General features: G+C 36.9%; 1 protein-coding gene across 1 annotated transcript in view; it reads left to right on the plus strand.

The window, feature by feature from the left end:
• Positions 1-22,392, plus strand: part of TMEFF2 (transmembrane protein with EGF like and two follistatin like domains 2) — a 319,353-nt gene that overhangs the window by 188,636 nt on the left and 108,325 nt on the right. Inside the window, exon 5 of the mRNA XM_070732152.1 lies at positions 2,597-2,693. Coding sequence (XP_070588253.1) covers positions 2,597-2,693 — 97 coding nt within the window. The remainder of the gene's footprint in view (positions 1-2,596; positions 2,694-22,392) is intronic.

Genomic DNA, 22,392 nt, shown 5'->3' on the forward strand with positions numbered 1-22,392 from the left:
CAGCGTACTGTAAATCAAATGTAGGTAAACAGGTTCACAGCCCAGGTGAACAGGCATCATCACACTGACATAGTAGCATCATAGTCCTGTTGTGTAGCAAAAGATGCCACCGTGCTTATGCCATGATGTTTTCAACCAGAAGCCCCAGAACCAGATCTGGACTCTGAATATGGATCTGAGATTTCCCTAAAAACAAGGGATTCTTCTTCTGGATGAAAGGGGGAATGGCTTTTAATGCCGCAAATTCACCAAAGTAATTGCATTTTGTGCCCCCCCCCCTTTTAGAATTTTGTTTGGAATTAAGAAGTTTTACTGTTACAGTGTTTGTGCCCCATGGTCAAGTTTGGTAACTGTATGAAAATGAACCAGGTTATAATCCATTTCTGTTTTCATAAGTGAATAAATCACAAAATGCATCTGATCTAAGAATATCACCATAAAGAAAACTGTGTTTATTTTCTTCCTTCTTTTTTTGTATAGCTAAATTCATATATGGATACAGATATTTCTTTTGATAAAAGAGACAGAAACAATGCAAATCATTGGTCCAATTTTGGACCAGTTGCAAAGTTATTTTGCAAATGGTCCAAGATTGGCTGCAGTCCCTACTGAGCTCTCATAACAACTATTAGCAAGTGAAGCTCAATAGTATTTGGTAGTGTTCCAAGAATATCTAGCTTTGGGCAACTGCTGAAACATTTGGACTTGGGAGATAAAGTTGTGGCTGCTTTGACCAAATGACTCCCATGGTGACTGTGCCTATTTCTCAATTTGAACTAGTGAGACCAAAAAAAAGTGGCTTTTCCAAGAAGCCAGAGGAGGCTATTGGGCTCCAAACTACAAAAACCTCTTTTGAGCCCAAAATTCAGTGTAGAAGGACAGGAGACAGTAGAACACGGAATGAGATCAGAGACCAAAATGCCACACTGCATCCTTGTTCTCACAGTACACAACAACATACCAATTTCAGAGAAGGCAAACTGGTTATTAAAGTTGAGCCAGATCAAATGTAGATGTTAATCAGAAAAGAACACTGAATTCCAGATATATTTTTGGAAGCAAAAGTGTGGGCAGGTTAAAAAAAATAAAAAAAAAATATTTAAAATGAAGTATATTATTAAAATATTTTAAACATTATGTTCTTGGAAAAAATAAATGTTAAAATCAGACGTGAGAGTATCAAATACACTAAGGAGGTATCTGCAGATATTACCATTGTTGATGGGCCCTCCTTTAGGGATCTGGTTCAGCTCTATTGGAACTGTTCTCCTGCTGATAAATAATGTCACCGTTTAGCTAAAACTCAAAGGACCTCTTAGCTTATTTGTTACTTTTACATCATATCATTTATAAACCATCTCCATCTGGCCAATTCTGGGCAGCATTTGTGAGCAAACAAAAAAAGAAATATACCTCAAAAATTAAACAATACTGTACAATATAAATTTATCATAAACAATGCATGAACATCTTCCAAGCATCCCATGGGTTTCCCCTAATTTTAGAAACAAATACAGCATCTGACTTACAAGCCATTTCTCCTTTTTTCTTTTATCTAAAAATTGCTGAGGGCATCTTCAAAGAGAAAATAGCCACCAAAGAGAAAAAGGGGGAGCATCACCTTAAGATTCAAAATTGACACTACATCAGCGACCAGTATCTAGAGATATAAGTGGGAATATGTGTATGAGCCAGGCAAAAACCACATGCAGCACCAATGGTGCGTGCTTTATTTTATTTTTATGCATCATTGATATCTCTGTACTGGTTTAGTCCGAATGGCTCCAAGTGGCTCACCAGCATCTCCATCCTTATGCATCATTAGGAGATCGGGATCAGCTTTCATTAAGTGTAAAACAAAAAGCTACCAGCATCTTGATGGAATGTACTGAATGGAGACCAGGGGATTCTATCATCATCCACCAAATGTTTAGTCTTCTCTGCTTCTACATGTAAGCATTTCTCTATCGGTTGGATTAGCCCTATGGGATATGCCAGGTCCAGGAATCTACTGGAACTCTTTTGTTGCTGGGTATAATAACCAATCTCGAAAGCTTCTCTTCCTCTCTTTTTATACTCAAGAGAATAAAGGCAGAGTATTCTGAATTCCTTCATCATTCCTCCTCTCCCTCTTCTTTTCAAGACTTAGCTGGTGTTCTGTTCTTCAAGGTTATCTCCCCTACCTTGGTAACTTTGAAAGCCAGAGCCACCAGCTGCATGCAGAGGTGCCTGAATTAGTATAACCCAAACACTGAAAATTAGGATTATGCAGAGATCTGAAATTAAAGGTCAAAAATGTGATACACACCTTGCATGGCCACATACATAGTACCTATCACTCTTTTCCTATGGCTGTTTATAAGTTCTTCTGGAAAACCAACATTAATTTCAAATCTGTTTTGTCTTTCAAATCTGGATCTCTTTGCCCAGTCTACTTCATTCCACAGTCAGAGGTTGCAGCTGAACATGGAAATGGCTGTTGTCATTTGTGTTTACAAAACTTTCTGTACCCTCAAAGATGAATATGAATGATGATTTTGTGCCCTTTTGAAAGGCGTGAGCATTTTTTTCCTTGACTTCTGTCTTTCTCTCATAGGTAGTGAAGGTTCGGGAGAAACCATTCAAAAGGAAACATCCACCTGTGACATTTGTCAATTTGGGGCAGAGTGCGATGAAGATGCAGAGGATGTTTGGTACAGAAACATACTTATGTTTATGTATTTATTTGACTGGGGAAAATATGATTTCTTTGAATATGACTTTGAGTAGATCACCCTCAAAAGACTATTTAGGGAACAAAATGTGGTGGGTTTTTCTGCTATATTAAGACCAATGAGGTATTGGTCTTACAAGTATGCATTATTTTTGTGTGTATCATTTATAAGATGATTGGCCATTCAACATTGCTTGAAATTGAGCAGACTCTAAATATAGATAGAAAGATAGACAGACAGACAATATTTACAAATAGAAGAAATGCTGTTATAGAAATTTATCAGAAAAATTATATTAATGAGAGGGAATGCCCTAGGATTTGACACTAGCCTCTTCCATAATGAGAAATACAATATAGTTGGTTAGCTACTAGTTAGTTGGTTGGTTGGTTGGTTAGTTATTTAGTAAGTTAGTATTAGAATATTAATTCCAATTTCAAATCATTGATTGATTGTTTGCCAACAATTTCTTTTACCCCTAGCAACCACATAGATTGATTTCTTTTCCATGAATATTGACAAAAGGCATGGGGGGAAGAACCACCAAATCGAACATTCATGTAGCATCGTTGTAAAAATGTTAGAGAAGAAATGAGGAGAATCCATCCTCCCCATGAAACATGCTGGGTGAATTTGTTTTAACCCCTGCATTGCTATTCTAGGGAGAAATTGGTGAATTGTCATCTTGAATTATTAGAAGAAAAGCAGGATACATCTAACAAACAAATATGTGAACAAGGATTGGATTGTCAGCAAGGGTAGCTCTGAGTTGTCTCTATTATTGTTGTTATAGTCATAGCTTGTAGTACTTTTAGTTAAAGTAGTATTTATTAAATTATTTTCATACAATAAATGTCTGGGATTGATGAACAACCTGTCATTTCATGCAGGAATGGATAAGCTAGAGTTTGGGGACATCTGAGTGTTGTGTGAAATCTGTCCTTATGATAAATGTAGGACTCTGTATATGGAATATAGCTAAGAAATGGGTTAAATGCCTAACAGGTTTCCACAAAACCAATCAACAGCTGCACTGCTAGAGTTCAAAATCAACAAGATGGCAGTTGGAGCATCATAAGGCAAGCTCCATCCTTTGGAATATTTGTGCAATGACTTGTATACAAATAGAGCAGAGCTTGCTTCGTAATGTTCTTTCCTTCCTCTTGGCAATGTTGATATTATCATTCCTTGTGGATGCAACTGCAGCTAATCATTTCTATATGAACTGTCCAAAGAAACCATAGAAATTCATCCTTACTTGAGGGTACAAGGAATTGAATCTGGGGTCTTCTTCATGCCAAGCATATGCTTTACCATGTTGTACAACACTTCTATGTTAGGGAGCCATTGGGTTGCTTTTCAACAATGTCTGGTTGTCAAGTCTATCAAATCTCTTTATCAAATCATATTGCACTCATTGTTTGGATTTCTTTCCACTGTGGAGGCACAAAAGTTTTTAAAAATGTCTGGTGCTTAATGACAATCCTGTTTTCTCAGTCATGGTCAGACAGCAAAAACAATAGAATTATCCAGCCCCAAATGAGTCATAGGTAATACTGTACAAGACATGTTCAGGCTCTTCAACTGAATATTTTTCCACCATACAGTCAGTCTGTGCCAGACAAACTCAGAAAGCTTTAACTGTTATTAATTACTCTTCTTCTAAGACTAATTAAAATTCTCTCAAAGAAATGTACCATTTTTGAATCAATATATTATATCTCCAGCATATTCCAAAATGAAAAATATTTAATTAAAGGAAATATTTACCTAAGTTAAATAAAACAATGAAAAACACCAGATACTCGGAAATCAGTTTCCTTATGCACTAGGGGATAGATGAGAATTAAATATAATAAAGTTGATATTCAGTATATCGGAAAGAAGAAAAATGTCCCGGTATTTCCGCTGAAGAACATGTTCAACTGAAAAAATATCTGATGGAATTTCACCAGCCGGTTGTGGCTAATAACTCATTCCCAGCCCAGCCTAGTTCCTTAAGCTCCTGGATAGCAACAATTGGAACCACTCCACCTATGGAAGCAAGGAGAAAATATCTCTAATCCAATCTATATGTCAGCTGTGCTTTAAATGTATTTCACAGCTTGGAGTTCCACAAGACTTCCTTCCCTTCTTGTAATGCAATCTGTTAAATAGGGAGATACTTAATACTAAGTATTAAGGGAGCAAAGGGAGAACTCAGTGGTGGAAGTAGTGATGCAGAAGAGCGAGGGCTGTGCTATAGATGGAGCTGGATCTTGCATTTTTTTCAGGGTTTGGAGGGGGTTAAATGATTCTTTGTCTTTCTTAAATCTGTTAAGTATTGGGAGGAGGGGGGTCCTTCAATCTAATTTGTATGCATTATGTCATGGACAGCTTTTACTGTCAGTGACAATGTTGCTCTGGAAGTAGAAGGCTCAGGGGTGGTTAGATTGAAAGAAATTGTTATATATGGCCAGGAGTAGACTATAAATATTTCACAAACTATCAGCTTTAATGTATTTTATCTTAAAATCTGAATTATTATCATTCCTGTGCTGTAACTCTAAAAAAAGGATGGGTGGGTGTCCATGGTTGAAGCTTGATGATATAACCTATTATATAGATAGTCTTTAGCAACAACTACACTTGGTCTAAAATGTAGCAGGCTTTCATTAAGTTCACATTGAATCAACCCAGCATGACAACTAAAACAAGAGATATTATTTTTGTACTGAGGCATATGGAATAACAACATTGCCAAATGACCTCACAAATAAAAAAAATTGAGATTCCCATGAATATAAATATATATCTAAGAAGCTCCACCATATTAAAATAAAATAGTTTCATTCATTCACTCACTCACTCACTCACTCAATTCTTCATTTATCTGCATCCTGAGAGCATATGCACCAAGACAAAATCCTTGTGTGTCCAATCCCATTTAGCCAATTAAAAAATGTATTCTATTTTATTCAGTGTATGGGTTACATCCTGTGCATTCAAAGTAGGGTCTCTAATCTAGAGATTATCTGGCAAGGTAGCATACCATTGCCTACATCTCAGCAACTAGGAACATTTACTAACATATGTATGGTTAGTGAGATGTAAATAAAAATATGTTAGTTTGGAGAATAATCTCTGGATTAAAAATCCTACCTTATATAAGAGAGCATAAGTGTGACTGGAGCAAAATTGGAATTTGGATTTGTTTTTCTTTTTTCCTCAAAGGGATTCTGTGAAAAGTGTGATTGATCAAAGCCATTAAGGGGCAGCAGAGGTTAACACCTATGGGAGCATCAGTAGCAGCATCTAAAATCTATGACATTAGGAAAATTGTGACTTGGAATATAAACAGAATAAATGGGAAGAATAAACACAGTCATACAGTAGTTTGTAGTAATACAATTGAAGCCTTGTTCCTTTTGTACATATATCAATGTTGTACATACAGGGGTAGAATGTCAGTCATAATGCCTTGACCCCACTGTTTTGTCTTCTTTGACTCTTCGACTGTAGATACCACTAATAAATAGCATATAGTATGAATTAATTAAAGGGAAAAAAGTAAATATGTTATTTGTAAAATTAAGACAAAGAATAGGATGCAATAGTTCCAGATGAAAGTTTCCTGATGTTATGGAGCAAAACTGATAAATACATGCAGGAATAAAAATATATAGTTTAATTATAAATTATGAGTCAAAAGGTTAAAATATGTGCCAGAAATTATTAATCGCTATCATATAGATAACTGTGTTGTGTACAAGTGAACTATTGATCCTACTTTCAACCCAAAATGAGTTTTGAATGAACAGTTTAAGGGAAAATTTATTCAGCTGACTTGAATGGATGACAAGGAAGTATAGGAAAAGCGACTGGATTGTTTGGAAACCCACAAATGAAAAAGAATGTGATTGGTATGGTTTTCAAAAGCCTGCTTTAAATATGTGGCTTAAAGAAATTTTCTTTTAATTAGCCAAGTGTGATTGGACACACAAAGAATTTGTCTTAGTGCATAAGCTCTCAATGTGCATAGAAGAAAAGATATATTCGTCAAGAATCATAAGGTACCACACTTAATGATAGTCTGGGTACAAATAAGCAATCAAATCATATTTGAAACCAGCCAATATAAATCGTAAGGATACAAGCAACAAAGTTACAGTCGTACAGTCATTAGGGAGAGGAGTAAACTTTACCAATTTTCTAAATATTCTTTCATCATTGAAATACAGTAATTCTTCTGCCACGATTTATGATTAAATTGACTTATTGTATGCATAACATAACAGTAATCGGTCTCATTCGAGACAATGATGAGTCCGCGTACAGATGGGAGGGTGAACAACTAACCTTGTGGTGCGACTGGAACAATCTGGAACTGAACGCACACAAATGTGTAGAAATGGTGATAGACTTTAGGAGAAACCTCCCATACTTTCCTCTCTTAATACACTATACAACACAGTATCTCCTTGTTATACACTATACAACACAGTATCTCCTAATTCCCATCACCCATCGAGTGATAGGTGAAGGGAACAAGGAGAAGATTAATAGTAGTGGAGACTTAGTAGACAATTTGACAGTGTTGAGGGAATTATTTGTTTATCAGAGTGATTGTGTTTGGGAAAAAACCATTCTTGTGACTAGTTGTTCTGGTGTGCAGTGCTCTGTAGCATCATTTTGAAGGTATGAGTTAAAACAGTTTGTGTCCAGGATGTGAGGAGTCTGTAGATATTTTCACAGCCCTCTTTTTGACTTATGCAGTATACAGGTCCTCAGTGGAAGGCAGATTGGTAACAATTGTTTTTTCTGCAGGTCTGATTATCCTCTGAAGTCAGTTTCTGTTTTGTTGGGTTGCATAACCAAACCAGACAGTTATAGAGATGCAGATGACAGACTCAATAATTCCTCTGTAGAACTGTATCAGCAGCTCCTTGGACAGTTTGAGCTTCCTGATTTGGTGCAGAAAGAACATTATTTGTTGTACTTTTTTTACGATGTTTTTGATGCTAGGTGTCTTAACATTTTAGAGCCTGCAATATGGTAAAACCTAGAAATTTGAAGGTCTCTACTGTTGGTACTGTGTTGTATAGTGTATAACAAGGAGATACTGTGTTGTATAGTGTATTAAGAGAGGGAAGTATGGGAGGGTTTCTCCTAAAGTCTATCACCATTTCTACGTATTTGAGTGTGTTCAGTTCCAGATAATTGAAAAGGAAGGGAGACTAGTATAGATCTATTTCGAGCTCTTTTGCTCTCTTCAGCTAAACATACCTTTGCCAGGATTTGCTTCCTCCCATATTTGGGAATACCAAGGTGATTCGACAGAAAAACATACATGCATACACACACACACACAAACATACACATATGTATGCATACATGGAACTTAAGGCTAAAACATATGAAGAACAATTGCAGGAACTGGGTATGTCTAGCTTAATGAAAAGAAGGACTAGGGGAGACATGATAGCGGTGTTCCAATATCTCAGGGGTTGCCACAAAGAAGAGGGAGTCGGGCTATTCTCCAAAGCACCTGAGAGTAGGAGAAAAAGCAAGAGTGGAAACTAAACAAGGAGAGAAACAAGTTAGAACTAAGGAGAAAATTCCTGACAGTTAAAACAATTGATCAGTGGAATGGCTTGTCTCCATAAGTTGGGAAGGAGGATGTTTGCACAGGTCTGCCTGGTACACCAGTTGCGGCCCAATTTGGATAGGGAGACTCTTCTCACAGTCACTCATGCTCCCATCACCTCTAGCCTTAACTACTGCAATGCGCTCTACATGAGGCTACCTTTAAAGAACATTTGGAGACTGCAGCTGGTCCAAAACACAGCCACGAAAGCTGTCATAGGTCTACCAAGGTATGCCCATGTATCACCATCACTCTGTGAACTGCATTGGCTACCAATTGGTCTCTGGATACAATTTAAAGTGTTGGTTATTACCTATAAAGCCCCACATGGCTTAGGACCAGATTACTTACGGGACCATCTCCTGTCTCATGTATCCCAGCAGCCAGTCAGATCCCACAGAGTCAGCCTTCTCCAGGTCCCGCCAGCCAAGAGGAGCCTAGGATAAAGGCCTTCTCTGTGGCGGCCCCAGTCCTTTGGAACCAATTCCCCCTGGACATTCACACTGCCCCCACTCCCCTGGCTTTTCAAAAGGTTTTAAAAATGCACCTTTGCCAAAAGGCCTGGGGCCGTTGAGTGTGCATCCTCTGCTCCGGTTGATGGTATGATTGTGCTTAAATGAATCAGGTTGAAGAGTTTTTAAATTGTTTTGGATTTTAATCTTGGCTTATATTTGGGGTTTTTAAACGTTGTATTTTGTAGTGATTTTACTATGTAAACCGCCCTGACTCCCTTGGAGAAGGGTGGCCTCGAAATCCAAGTAAGTAAATAAGTGAGCGAGTGAGTGAGTAAGTAAGTAAGTAAGTAAGTAAGTAAGTAAGTAAGTAAGTAAGTAAGTAAGTTAAAAAATAGGTTTGGAAGCGAAGGAAAGAAGTGAAAGAAATTAGAATAAAAGAAGAACTCAAGGAGGTAAAAGCACATTTCTTTTACTTAACAGTATTACAAGATAGATTAATGGCTGAACAGAATTAATTGAGAGAGTGGACATTAAAAAATGTAAAAACTGCTTCGAACAGAATGAAAATAATTACATTGGAGTGCCACACAAGTATGCTAATGGGAGGTAAGAAAGGTAATTTTTTTCTGGAATATTGAAATGAAAGAGACCCTAGATGAGAGGAGAAGATTAGAAGAGGCAAACACAGTACAGAATAATTTTGATGGGGATTAGAAAAAATGTTTTGGAAATGTGTGAAGAAGCCTCCAGCAAAGTGAATAGTGTTAAAAATAAGATAAAGTTTTTTAGTATGAAACTGTAGTGAAAGAATGCTCAGATAATGTTTTTAAAATTGTGATGAGGAGGATAGAGTTATGTTGTTAGAAATGAATGTTATAAACATTACAGTCCAAGAAAAACTTTTATGAAGAGGAAATCATAGACGTTTTGAGAATGTTGCAAAATAGTAAGGCTGCAGTTATGGGTAGTCTCTAACCCAATGTTTCTTAGTCATGACAGCTTTAAGATGGGTAGTTGCTTTGCTGGCCAGGGAATTCTGGGAGTTGAAGTCCACTCATCCTAAAGCTGCCAGGTTTGGAAAACGCTGGTCTAACCAAAGAAAAGTGAAACTGTGAATGAGATTTGCCTACAGAATGACTGTGTGTCTTGTTTAATATGTGTATGAAGCTTCTATAGCCAACAGTTGGAAAATTGGTTCCAACTGCTGGCTACAGAACTATTTCTCTGCACCCAGGGCTAAAAGGAAGCAAGCAATTGTGAACACCAATCCTATAGTAAGATTGGAGTGTTTTTTGCTTCCTTTGAGTTAAGTTACATTATTTTCATGATTAAGTTATTATGCAAAATCCTCAGTAAAAATTGGAAAGTGCAGCACAGAGGATTTACCCAAACCTGGAATTGGACTTTGGTTGCTAAATGTAAAAGTAAGTTGAATGCAGCGGGAAGAAGTGTGTGGTGTGTGGATTAGTGAGAAATATTTGAATGTGAGAAAGTATGTTGTATATTTCTTGCTTTATTAAAAAGAACACATGATAAATGGAATTGGGTTGAAATACACATTTTTGCCCAAACCTGGAATTGGACTTTGGTTGCTAAATGTGATAAGAGTGATATATGATAGAAATGGAGCAGGTGTGAAAATAAATAGAGTGTTTACTGAATGGCTCAGGAATAAGCAGGGAGTGAGATAAGAGTGTGTAATGTCCTTTTGGTAATTTATTATATTTATGATTAAATACAGAAAGAATGCTTGTGATGACAATAAAGGACTGCTGTTTGAATATAGTTTTATATGCAGATTATGTTGGGTGGTTAATTATATTTCATGATGCAATGAGAAGAATAGAACTGAAAATGAATTTACCAATAAACTTAGGTACTTGTGTTTGACATGGAAAACAGAGTGAACAATTTCAAATTACATACATGCCCCCCCCCCCAAAAAAAACCCCTAATGGATGAATTTCTCTACTTTGATAGAATGTTTACAAAGTAGGGACAAATGAGTGGGGAAATTTTCAGAGGTGAGATTGATTGAAATATATGGGACATGGGAAGTTGTAAGAAACTGAATGTTTGTTAAAAGAAGCAAAAATGACTGTGTATCAGAGTGTGCTTTTGCGTACTTTGTTACATGGAAGGAAATGTTGGGTATCCCTGGAGAAACATAAAAGTAAGTTGAATGCAGTGGGAAGAAGTGTGTGGTGTGTGGGTTGAATACAAAATGAATGACTACTATGAAAGAAATATATTATGAGAGAGTGGGAGGAAATGAATGAGTGCTGAATAGCCAAATACATGAAGAAAGAATGAACAGGTTAAGAGAAAAGCAAAGACAGAGAAAGTCATGATTGAATGAAATTGATAAGTTCAGGACAAAAAGAGATGTCTTTATTTCAAAAAATAAAAGGCAATGTAGGAAGTGTAGTAGAGATGAAGCAGGAGAAATAATTCATTATCTCGTGTCTTTCCTTAGCTTACAGTTTCGTATTTTGTTTATCCACAGACGATGTTCACTCAAAAAATAGTGTGATGAATATGTCTTTTTTAAAGAAATTTGCTGGATGTAAATCCAGCAATTCCTCCAGGAGGAGGAACTTCATAGCTTCCTCCTCTAATTTTTCCCCACATCAAAAAAAACCCCAACCCTTTAAAGTATAGTAGCTTGAGGAAGAAGGATTTGCCCCAAATTACTCAATGAACTTCTTGGGCTAAAGATGGAGTTTAAATCAACTTTCCCTAGTCCTATTTCAAACCACTGTATTTGGCATACTTAGTTTGGAGTGTTAAAAACTTCCTAGGAATCAATCAGTCTATCAACTCCCTAAGAATAAATCTATATGGATTGTTTGCTTTCTAGCCTTGGGTCTTAAAAGAAATTCTAATGGGATGGTTGCAAAGCATCCATCAAGCTGTAAACAACTTTAGGTGAGTCTTACACAGTGAATGTAGAAACCCCAGGTTCAGTTGCCATCTTTGGCAGGTTGGATATGGTAGGCTCCTGCCTGCAATTCCACTGCAAATTACTAAAGAAAACACTTCACAAGAAAGATAAAGATATATATATATATATATTGCAGATGTTTCATTACCTAAACTAAGTAACATCATCAGTGCTAGCAATAGTTTAGGAGCCCAAGAGAGGCTATGTTACCCACACAGTCATTCTCTCTTCCACTTTTGTAAATAATCTTCATAATTTTAATTTGATACAAAACGCAAAAGCATACATTCAGAAGCAAGAACTTTAGGCCGGATAGAAGATTGATCTCCGCTTTCCCACATACACCAGACAGGAAATACAATCAGATGAGCTAATTCTACTTAATGGTAAATGTTGCAAGTCTGAAGGTACAATTACGCAGCCTGATAAGTTAGGGGACGATCCTTTCTGTGTTTCTTTCTGTGTCTGTTATGTAGGCTATGTCGTGCAGCTGCCTTCTAACATGTTCATTCCTTAGGCACATCTCTTCCCTCCATCTCCTAAGATCATCCCCACATACCATTATGATTAAGTAGATGTAAGAGTGAAGAGAAAAGCATTATGATCGCGGTGTGGGTTGATCAACTTGGCCCTGGATGATCCATTCACTAAGGGGAAATATCATAACTCCATCAGTCATCCTCCCATCATCCTCCAAGATGTTGTGCATTAGACCCAGGCTTTGTGGAAGCCCATCCCCTTTCATCTCTACCCCTTCTTGTTGGCACGTTTTGTTTTGGGAAATGCGTGCATACCTCACATAGCTTGGCATCCATTAGTGAACATCCTTCACTTTCTTGAAAACGAAGGCTCCTTCATTTAAAATCTTTAATGTCTCACTTGTTTTAATTTGTGAAAGCTTCTTGTCTGTAAGGGGATCGTAGATTGGCATTATTCCCACATTTAATGCATTTTCAACCAGTATAGGCTTCATGAATATTTGAAAGCAGGCCAGTGGCTGTGCCCATTTATTCAGCACTAGACTGCAATCTACTGGTAAATCAGACATTCACTGTTACTGGTACGTTGGGGCTGATTTCTGAGCTAAGAAAACAATTGACTTGGAATGATGGTCGTGATTCATTGTAACACCCCCTGAAAAAAACCAAAGGGAAAAAGAAGCACTAATGTTCTGATCAAAGGAAAGTGTTCCAGAGGTAGTCCTCACTACTCTTCCAAACCAAAAAATATGTATTTTAAAAAATAATCTCAGAGCTCCTACTAAGTAGAACTGTATTAAAGAAAGTGCCCTTTCATCTTACAAAATTTCTTAATGTCAGAATAACAGAATAAATTCGGGAAAGACCTTGAAGGTCTTCTAGTCCAATTGGCTGCTCAAGCAACAGACAAGTGACTGTCCAGTCTCTTCTTAAAAGCCTTCAGTGATCTAACACCCACCCAAATAAAGGTAAGCCATTCGTTTCAATGCATGTCAATGCATGGCTCCCTCAGAAAATTACATTTGGAAGCTTAAGGATTGTCCTATCAATCAATAATCTTTCTGATTAATTATATTTTATAATAAAATGCTCTTTGGCTATTATTATAGTAGTAATTAAATAATATAAACATATTTTTCCTTTAAAGGAAGTGGACGAATATGTTGGCTTAGATGGACACACATCTATTTTATAGGATCACCAAAAACCTCAATACGTAATTTTTCTAATGACTGATAGACTATGAACATATATCTTTTTTAAAAAAATTGTTTGAGTGAAGGATCAGAAAACTAGATAATCTTGCAAAGAGTACCAATGAAAGCAAATATATTCAAAAACCAGAAAATGAATAGATGAGCCAAAACACTAATACGTACTATTTATTACATCGCCCTCCTGCATTCTGCTTGCAATCCAGAGGGAGTAGTAGAAAGCGCATACAGGTGGAAAATAATTATGTGATTTCTTTCCCCCGGTGATCATTAACCAGCATTGAGAACTCTGGGAACCATATTGTTTATACATTGGAAGTAAGAGAACTCATAGAAGTCTGATATAGAATGTTGATGTTACATGCTTCTCCAAGAAATTATCAAACTGGACCTTTGTAAAACATTGTGGGCTGATCTAACCATCAACATCTCCATTATAGTCAAAGACACCATAGAGTGTGAGCAAAAATGTTATAACGCAATCTTATTTGGACTAAAAGAAAATGGCGAGTCTGACATCACCAAAGTACGCAACAGCAGCATCAGCCATCATACACAAATCATTACCCCGGACAAAATCAGATGGCCCTGAGCACAAAAATAATGACGGCTCGATGGCCCCCTGATTGTGCAGAGTGGTTTGCAAAAATGAGTCCAGCAAATGGAAATTAATCTACACTATGAACTCCCTTACCAGAAACAATACCAATCACAGCAAATTTAGATCCAGATCGGATGTATCTCTATTACAACTCCTCCGCTCCTGTGAACTCCGTGCGGAACTCAAAAGACGACTAGATCTAGGTGAAACAAACTTATATACATAGATTACCGTGCTCAGTGCATCAAAAACAAGAACCACAATCCATCCCAAAACATCCAACATCCCCAAACAACAAAACAACATCCCACACACCACCAACCAAGAATAGGTAAGCGTGCCCCTTACTTTATTTATTTATTTATTTACTTACTTACTTACTTACTTACTTACTTACTTACTTACTTACTTATTTATTTGATTTGTATGCCACCCCTCTCCGAAGACTCCTTAATCCAATCCAATACTAATCTCAAATGCAGACTAATCAAATGCAGACTAATCAATGCAAGAAGCGTAGTTAACAAAATGCCTGAATTCATCCTCCTACTAAACACTGACACCTTCAGCATTGTTTTTGTCTGCAAAACATGGCTAAACACATCCCTCCCTGACTCCATCATTACAGCAAGACCCGCAGAGGAGATGGAGTAGTTATATTCTACAAAAAGTCTCTAAACCTAAAAATATACAAGTTACACGTGATCTCACAGTTCCTGAACCATCGTCTGTGATCTGTCTTTAAATACCACACTTTGCTTCCTACTTTGTTACAGAGCCCCAGACTATGACATCACACATACGAACAAATTAACCTCACTGCTAACATGGGCAGCCTCCTGCCCATACCCCCTTATCTTTCTTGAAGACCTCAATCTACCTCTCATTAACTGGACCCTAAATGAATGCACAACTGAACCCATCTATACAACCCTATACAATGCTGTTACCAATCTGGGACTTGACTAACTAGTAACAAACAATACTAGACTCAACAACTGCCTTGATTCATATTCTACAACAGCAAAAGTACAATTATAACAGCGACCACAGCATGATAGACTTCAGCCTCAATCTACACCATTGCAAGAATCACCTTAATAATGGGACACCCAAGTACAACTTTTAAAAAACCAAATATTAACTCATTGTTATGCCGGGCGTTATGTTACAAACCCCAATTAAGTCTGAAGAGTAAATTCAAACACAGTAAAGTAAACAAAGGCAGTTTATCATAAAGAAAAAATACTGTCCAAACACACTTTTATCAGCCAAAGTGCTCTCTCACAAACCACAAACTTTGAATGCTGTGATAAGCCAAAACAAAAGCAAAGCAGATAAAGGCAGCTGTGAAGACATCACAGCCACCCCCCTTCAAGAGTCCTCACACTGTATTTAACTGTGAATTGTTCCACAAAGTCCTTGAAAATCCTGAAGCAGTTCACAAAAGTCTTTGTAAATTCTGAAGCAAACCACAAGTCTCCCTCTCACAAAAAACAGATAATCTCCCACGCCGAGAGGCAACAAGGCTGGCAATTTGTCAGCAGCCCCATTAGGCTAATTGCCCCAGCCACAGGTGTTCTCCCTTATTTTCTATAATACTTGGTCAGCTGTTCCTTCCTTGCCATAAACCTACATCTGCGCACATCTATGAATCCCTCCGCTTCTGAATCTAACGATGATGATGATGATGACTCACTAATGGGTTAATTAGCTAATGGGCTGCCTTTAATTACCTCCTCATCTGATCCTGCTTCACTCCCAGAATCTTCCCCTGACACAGAAGCTTCACTGTCTGAAACTGTTGGCAGTAAAACTGGCCTCTGATAATGTGAGGCTTCTCCCACACCAACCCCCACCAGCCCAGAGCCAACCACAACACTCATAGACACCAACTTCTTAACGCTTGACTGGCAAACTCTATTCTCTGCCTGTAACACTGTTAATAATAATAATAATAATAATAATAATAATAATAATAATAATAATAATAACAACAACAACAACAACAACAACAACAACAATTTAATAATTTATTGTATTTGTATGCCACCCCTCTCTGTAGACTCGGGACGGCTAACAACAATAATAAAAACAACATGTACAATCCAATAATAAAAAACAACTAAAACCCTTATTATAAAACCAAACATACACACAAACATACCATGCATAACTTGTAATAACCTCTATAACATCTCCTTCAAAAGAACTATCAGACCAAATGTACCACTAATAATCACCATAACCAAGAAAAACAAACTACCCATATCAATAAGGAAGCTACAATCCAAAAAAAAAATATATCTGGTGAAAAAACAAAGCAGGCTATGTAGCTAACTTCAAAAACCATTACAAAAATATATGCCACCAAATAAAGATGGAATGCTCCAATTATCACAAGAAACAAAAGGAAAACATTTTGTGCACAAAATCCAACCGCTCTTCTACAACTTTGTAAATAACATGCTGGCCACATTCAGTTCTCATTGAAGGAACTTCATGTCCTTAGTTATGTATGGAGCTGCTAAGTCTGCTGAGGTTAGTTCACTCAGTCTGTAGGAATAGTTTACTCATCTAGAAAGGTCTTCCAAATTCAGTGAGGTTACTCCTAAGTAAACATATATAGGAGAATGCAAGAAATTCCATCTAAAAGGAATAAAACCCAGGCACTACCCAGGCTGTTTTGGGGGAATTGTTTGTCAAAGAAAGTTACCAACAGGATTTATTTCAGCTTCATATTTCTATTCTAATTGCAGGTATACATTATATGCAAATTTTGTGGTATGCCGATTCAGCAAACAAAACCTCACATCAATACACTCAAACTGAATTCTCATGCAAATATACTCCATTTTCTGAGTACAGAAATGTGTACAAATCATATAGCTGTCAGCACCAACTACCTCTAAAATCAATGTTGCTCAAGTAATCAATATTTATCTTTATTATGGCTAGAAATATCAAAAATTGAGCAATGGGAATATTACCAAAAATAATCTGATATGCTTTTTTTCAGCTTCCCTTTATCTTGTAGCAGTTAGATCAGTAAAGGGTCATATATATGTTCTTCTTTGCTAGAGCATCTAAACATAATGATGCAGTGCCATAATTTGGAATAATATTGTGAGATAGTTTGAAGGCTCTCCTATACAATAGAAGTACAGGCTATTGGATGTTGAACAGCGGTTGCAGTCATTACATTATCTACTTGCACTGTGGTCAGAACATTTTAGCTATGCAGCAAACCTCATAGTGCTCTCCAACTGGCATAGATCTAAGTGCTAATTTATTATCTTTACTTTGTACAAAAAATGGATAGCTATGATACTTGTCACCCCTACTCTTTCCCCAATCTTCTTGAATACAACAAAATCTAAATGGTTGGTTGGTTGGTTGGTTGGTTGGTTGGTTGGTTGGTTGGTTGGTTGGTTGGTTGGAGCTTTATATGGATTCCAGATTCTAAGAGATTGACTTAGAACAGGGGTAGGGAACGTTGGCTCTTCTATGACTTATGGACTTCAACTCCCAGAATTCCTGAGCCAATCATGCTAGCTCAGGAATTCTGGGAGTTGAAGTCCACAAGTCACAGAAGAGCCAACGTTCCCTACCCCTGACTTAGAACTTGATTGACTTCTTTTGATGGGATTCAGAATGCAAGTCAATTCAGCTGAATTCCAAAGTGAAGTAAGACACTGAAAAGAATACAAATGAGTTTATGAATTTAAACATCAGCAACAAAAGCGATTGCATGTGGGTCCCCATGAGTTCTTGAGATGGAATCCCAAATTTAATTGTTGAGAAGAAGATCATATCTAGAGTGGCAGAAAAAGGCCACAGTGGAAGTTCTGTCATACAGTGCCAGAGGCAATTCAGGATATATTTGTTCACATAACTTAACTAAGCGATTATGCCATCTAAAAATGTGTGAGGTTGGAAGAATGACACATTAGAAATATGCGTTACGGTAGTTTAATTTGGTCCAGATTAATTGATTCAACAGTAACATTTTAGAAAGGCAAAATGTAGTCCCTAATGCTGCAAATACATCTCATTCCCACTCTGCTTTTTGGGACATAGGTTCAGGTGTACAACCTTCAGCATCACTCTGGGACGTCTGGCATTATTATTCTTCATGGAAGATGGCTCAAGATCTATAAGAATGCAAAGATATGAATCAGTATGCATTAGGATTTCACCAGTTCTCCTTCAAGGGTCTATAATTCCAGAAATAATCCAATCCACTCCTGAATTTATTTCAGTCAGTTTGATCTTCCCTTCTGAGCACAATTCAGTAAACAGTTCCTTTTCTTTTCCCTCGATACTCCCTATTGTATGAGTGTAAAAAATCCCTTTAAGAGTGGTCAGGAATGCAGTTCCGGTAGCAAGATTTGGAGCTCCTCCCCAGAGCACCCAATTTGCACTGAAAGATGTTGAAATAAAATGCATAAGCCACGGCCACAGTGTGGTAGTAAAAATTTTGGTAGCCCATCACTGGTTATTCCCCACTTTTTCTGTGTGTGTCTTTGTATTTCTGCGTGTGTGTCTATGCAATAGTTGTGTGGTATTTATAGTTACCCTTATTGATCCAGTCTCTGAGGTGAAATGTACAACTTCTCACTTTACACAAAACTGAAGCCTCGCTTCAAATTGGTATCAGATTATGTGACACCATTGAAACTCTTGTTTGTACCTTTCTACAGTCTACTGTGAAAATTTAGATTTTTTTTGAAAAAAAGCATACAGATGACAAATGATCTACTCATTTTTTTTCTTTTTAATGGAAGTACATTAATAGCAATAGTATTGTTTTTGGCATTTTTTTTTAAAAAAGGAATAAAGTCTCCTAAAATTTAAAATCTTTTAAAAATCATTTATTTTCCGTTTAAGAACAAGATTTGAATCTTTCTGAATACCTCACACATGAACACATGCAAACTTCCTGATACATTGTATCTAATTGTTATAAATGATCTGCTAAATTGGGCACAGTCAAAAAGAAATACTGTAATTTAGATGTTTGTGTACTAATGCAGGGCAATTGGATAACAAAACAAAAAAAATTAAATGATTTATCCAAGATGAAAAGAAGCAGGTATTATAAGGAAAACCTAATGTAACAGAACCCATATCTGAAATTGCATCTATTGATGTGGATGCGCTGGATAGGAAAGGTTAATGGCAAATCACTCAGAGTTATTTGTGTATTAACAAAGGACTTGCTAGCTACTGATAAAATAGAGAATGAGGAGGGTGGAGAAAGAAGATTTGTTTTTAGCTAAGGTGACTTTCAGCCAAAGACTCAAAAGAAGGAATCTTTCTCAATAGAGGAATAAAATAGAATTTTTAAAAAGAATTTAATTGGCCACGTGTGATTGGACACACCAGAAATTTGTCTTGATACATATGCTCTCAGTGTACATTGTGGATTTTTTTTGCCTCTGGGGCTTCAGGGAAGCTTCCCTGAAGCATCCAGAGGATGAAGCTGCCTTTCCAAAGGCCGAAAATCAGCTGGCCAGCACACACATGCGTGCTGGAACTGACACAGGACAAAGTCTCCCATGCCCATATGGTTCTGCATGCCACCTGTGGCACATGTGCCATAGGTTCACCATCACAGGTCTAAAGTATTCTTGCCTCTAGTGGGACAATTGACATGCTGAAAGTATTTTGGTAGCTCTTTCCTTTAGTTTGCCTTGTTTAAATCTCCCAAAATAATGGCCAGTGAATCGGGGTATTTGGCTTCAGCCTCCATCATCTGATCAGCTAAAGTTCTTAATGCCTTGTTCACACAGGCTTCTGGATGAATATACACAGCAATTAGTGGAAATGAAATAAATTCTCAAGGAGAATAAAAGGGTTTGCAGTTGATAAATAAGAACTTATCAGTAAGTAAGAGGGCATGGAATTGTAATTGTGTGTATACCATAAAAGCACAAGTTATTACCTATCATACAATCCTGACCAGAAAACAAAGATCCTTTTGAGTTGCAACAATAAAAGAATGGAACTCCTTCATTGATTTCCTGTTCTCATTGGCATTGCCTTGTGGGGAAACAGTTTTGTGTGAATGAGAAAAGGGAAGAAGTACATTTAGGTGCATGCCTACATGTGCAGACTTTTCCTCCCTGAATCAAACCCTGATACAGGGATAATTTTTAAAAAATTTCTACCCCAAGGGATTATTTAAAGCATTCCATTTTATGAGGTCATAGGGTTGTCTGAACATATTTCTACCAAACATTTGCCAGCTTTTCCATATTTTTCCCCATTGGTGTAGAAATTCCATATTTACACAGAAAAGAAAACAAACCAATATCTCCTCCCAAAGCAAGATTAAATAACATTTTAAAACCTATCAGTCTTCATTATTATAGTCTCAGCTAACCTAAGCCCCCTTAAAGGTAACACCTTTTTGAAGGATAGAAACTATTTTTTGTTTTATACGGATACTCTAATAGCTTTGTTGATTTCATAATAAAAACAGAAACAGAAAAGCATGATACATCTTGATTACGTCCCGATAGGATATTTCATTCCCATTTATCATTATTATCTCAAAACTGGCACAATAATGTAGATAACAATGATAGCACAGCACTGTCTGTTCACCAAATTGCTCTTCAATTCACAAGAGGAAAATGCTATATTGGTGGGAGATAGTGGAAGAACTATAACCATTCCTGGCAATCAAAGGGAAATAGAGGGACTGTCTTTCAGGATTGAAATTATTTCTATAGTATTCTCTTTGGGGATGAAATATACACGCATTGATTTTTTTTAAAAAAAATTGTATAGATAATACTTTTAACAAATTAGGTATGGTATAGATTTGGATTTGCTGATTGCTGCATATTCAAAATAGTAGATAAATTCTGACAAATATGTAGGCATAGCCTAGTATACCTGAATCATTCTCAGTATATGAACATTTCTGGCAAAGATGCCCTCTTTTCCCAGAAAGAAAACAATGTCTACTGAACATCACTACCAAGGAGAAGAGAGCAGTACTCTTGATTTTTTTTTTCCAACTGTTTTATGAAATGTTACAGTAGTTTATTTTTCAAAATCTACTTAGTGTATTCCATCAGGTCTAAATTTTGAAAATCTCTGTGGGTTATTGATTTTTTTTGTTTTGTTTCACTTGTAAAAGAGAACAGAATAACCTGAACTTCCAAATTTATTTATTTGTTTGTTTATTATTTACAAATCCCATATCCCATTATTTAACACCATATTTAAAAGCCAGAGCTTCAAATGCTGCTACAATGGTGCCCACACATCTTTGCCCAACATGTGGCAGAACATTTTGGGCCTCTGTAAGCCTTACCAGCCACTTGTGGACACATCGTGGACAGCCCACAACCAAGGTCTTCTTTGAACGCAATGGATAAACATTAGGGTACAAGGGCACACAAATGTAAATTCTTTCTCTTCCCACACATCCCATCAGTTTACTTATTGAGCTGGAGTCACTCCCTTGTAGTAACGTGACTGGTGCCTTGATGATGGTCTATTTAGTTGCAATAAAATGCCAACTGGCTTAATGTGCAATTGAGAAAGGAGTAACATTTATGGCTTCAGTTTTATGATACCATGAACCGAGTGAGCTTCTGAGCCTTTCAATGCCTTCAGAGGAAAGAAGATCACCAGCAGAGTTTCTTATTGATATCTTTTCTCTTTTCCTGCCAGCAGTTTTGCAGTAAATAGTGTTCAGATTGAGTTTAATGGAAGCATGTTCAAAGCAGCAAGATTGTAACGTTCTAAATCTGAAATTTGCATATTTACTACATAGATCACCAGGAAAAGACTTCCCTTCAGATTCAGATTTCCACAAAAAGCCAATCCACCTACATGTCCCTTTGTCTGTTTTTGCCTTTTGCTATGTTTGATTTAGTACTATGCACAGATGGAAGCCGCAGTTTTGTTTCAAAATACTGTATACTCTGTACTTAGAAATCGGAAGAAAACCTGCTGTATTATGGTTTTTTCTCCTTATTCACTTGGGGTGGTAATAAGGGAAGAAACCAGGGACAGCCCCCCTTCCACGACCACAAAGGCAAAGTTTTGCTTAATACTTGGGGGGGGGAATTAAAGGGTCATAATGTCAATTAATGAATCTGAATAGAGTGAAGCTAAAGTGTTTTCTTTTGGTTTTAGGCTGTGAAGGTATCTTTTTTAGAAAACAGGATATATATACATAATCTTGGAGGCAATAGTAGTTAATTCTTGCATTAAGCAGAATTACACCATTTCTTCTGACAGAAGAACTGAAACCCCAACAGTTCTATCTGTGTGTGCCACACGGTATGTGATCTAACCCTTAAATTCACTAATACAATCCCACTGTTAAAGTGAG

The sequence above is a fragment of the Erythrolamprus reginae genome, chromosome 1, assembly GCF_031021105.1.
Source record: "Erythrolamprus reginae isolate rEryReg1 chromosome 1, rEryReg1.hap1, whole genome shotgun sequence".
In the NCBI taxonomy this organism is placed as follows: Eukaryota; Metazoa; Chordata; class Lepidosauria; order Squamata; family Dipsadidae; genus Erythrolamprus; species Erythrolamprus reginae.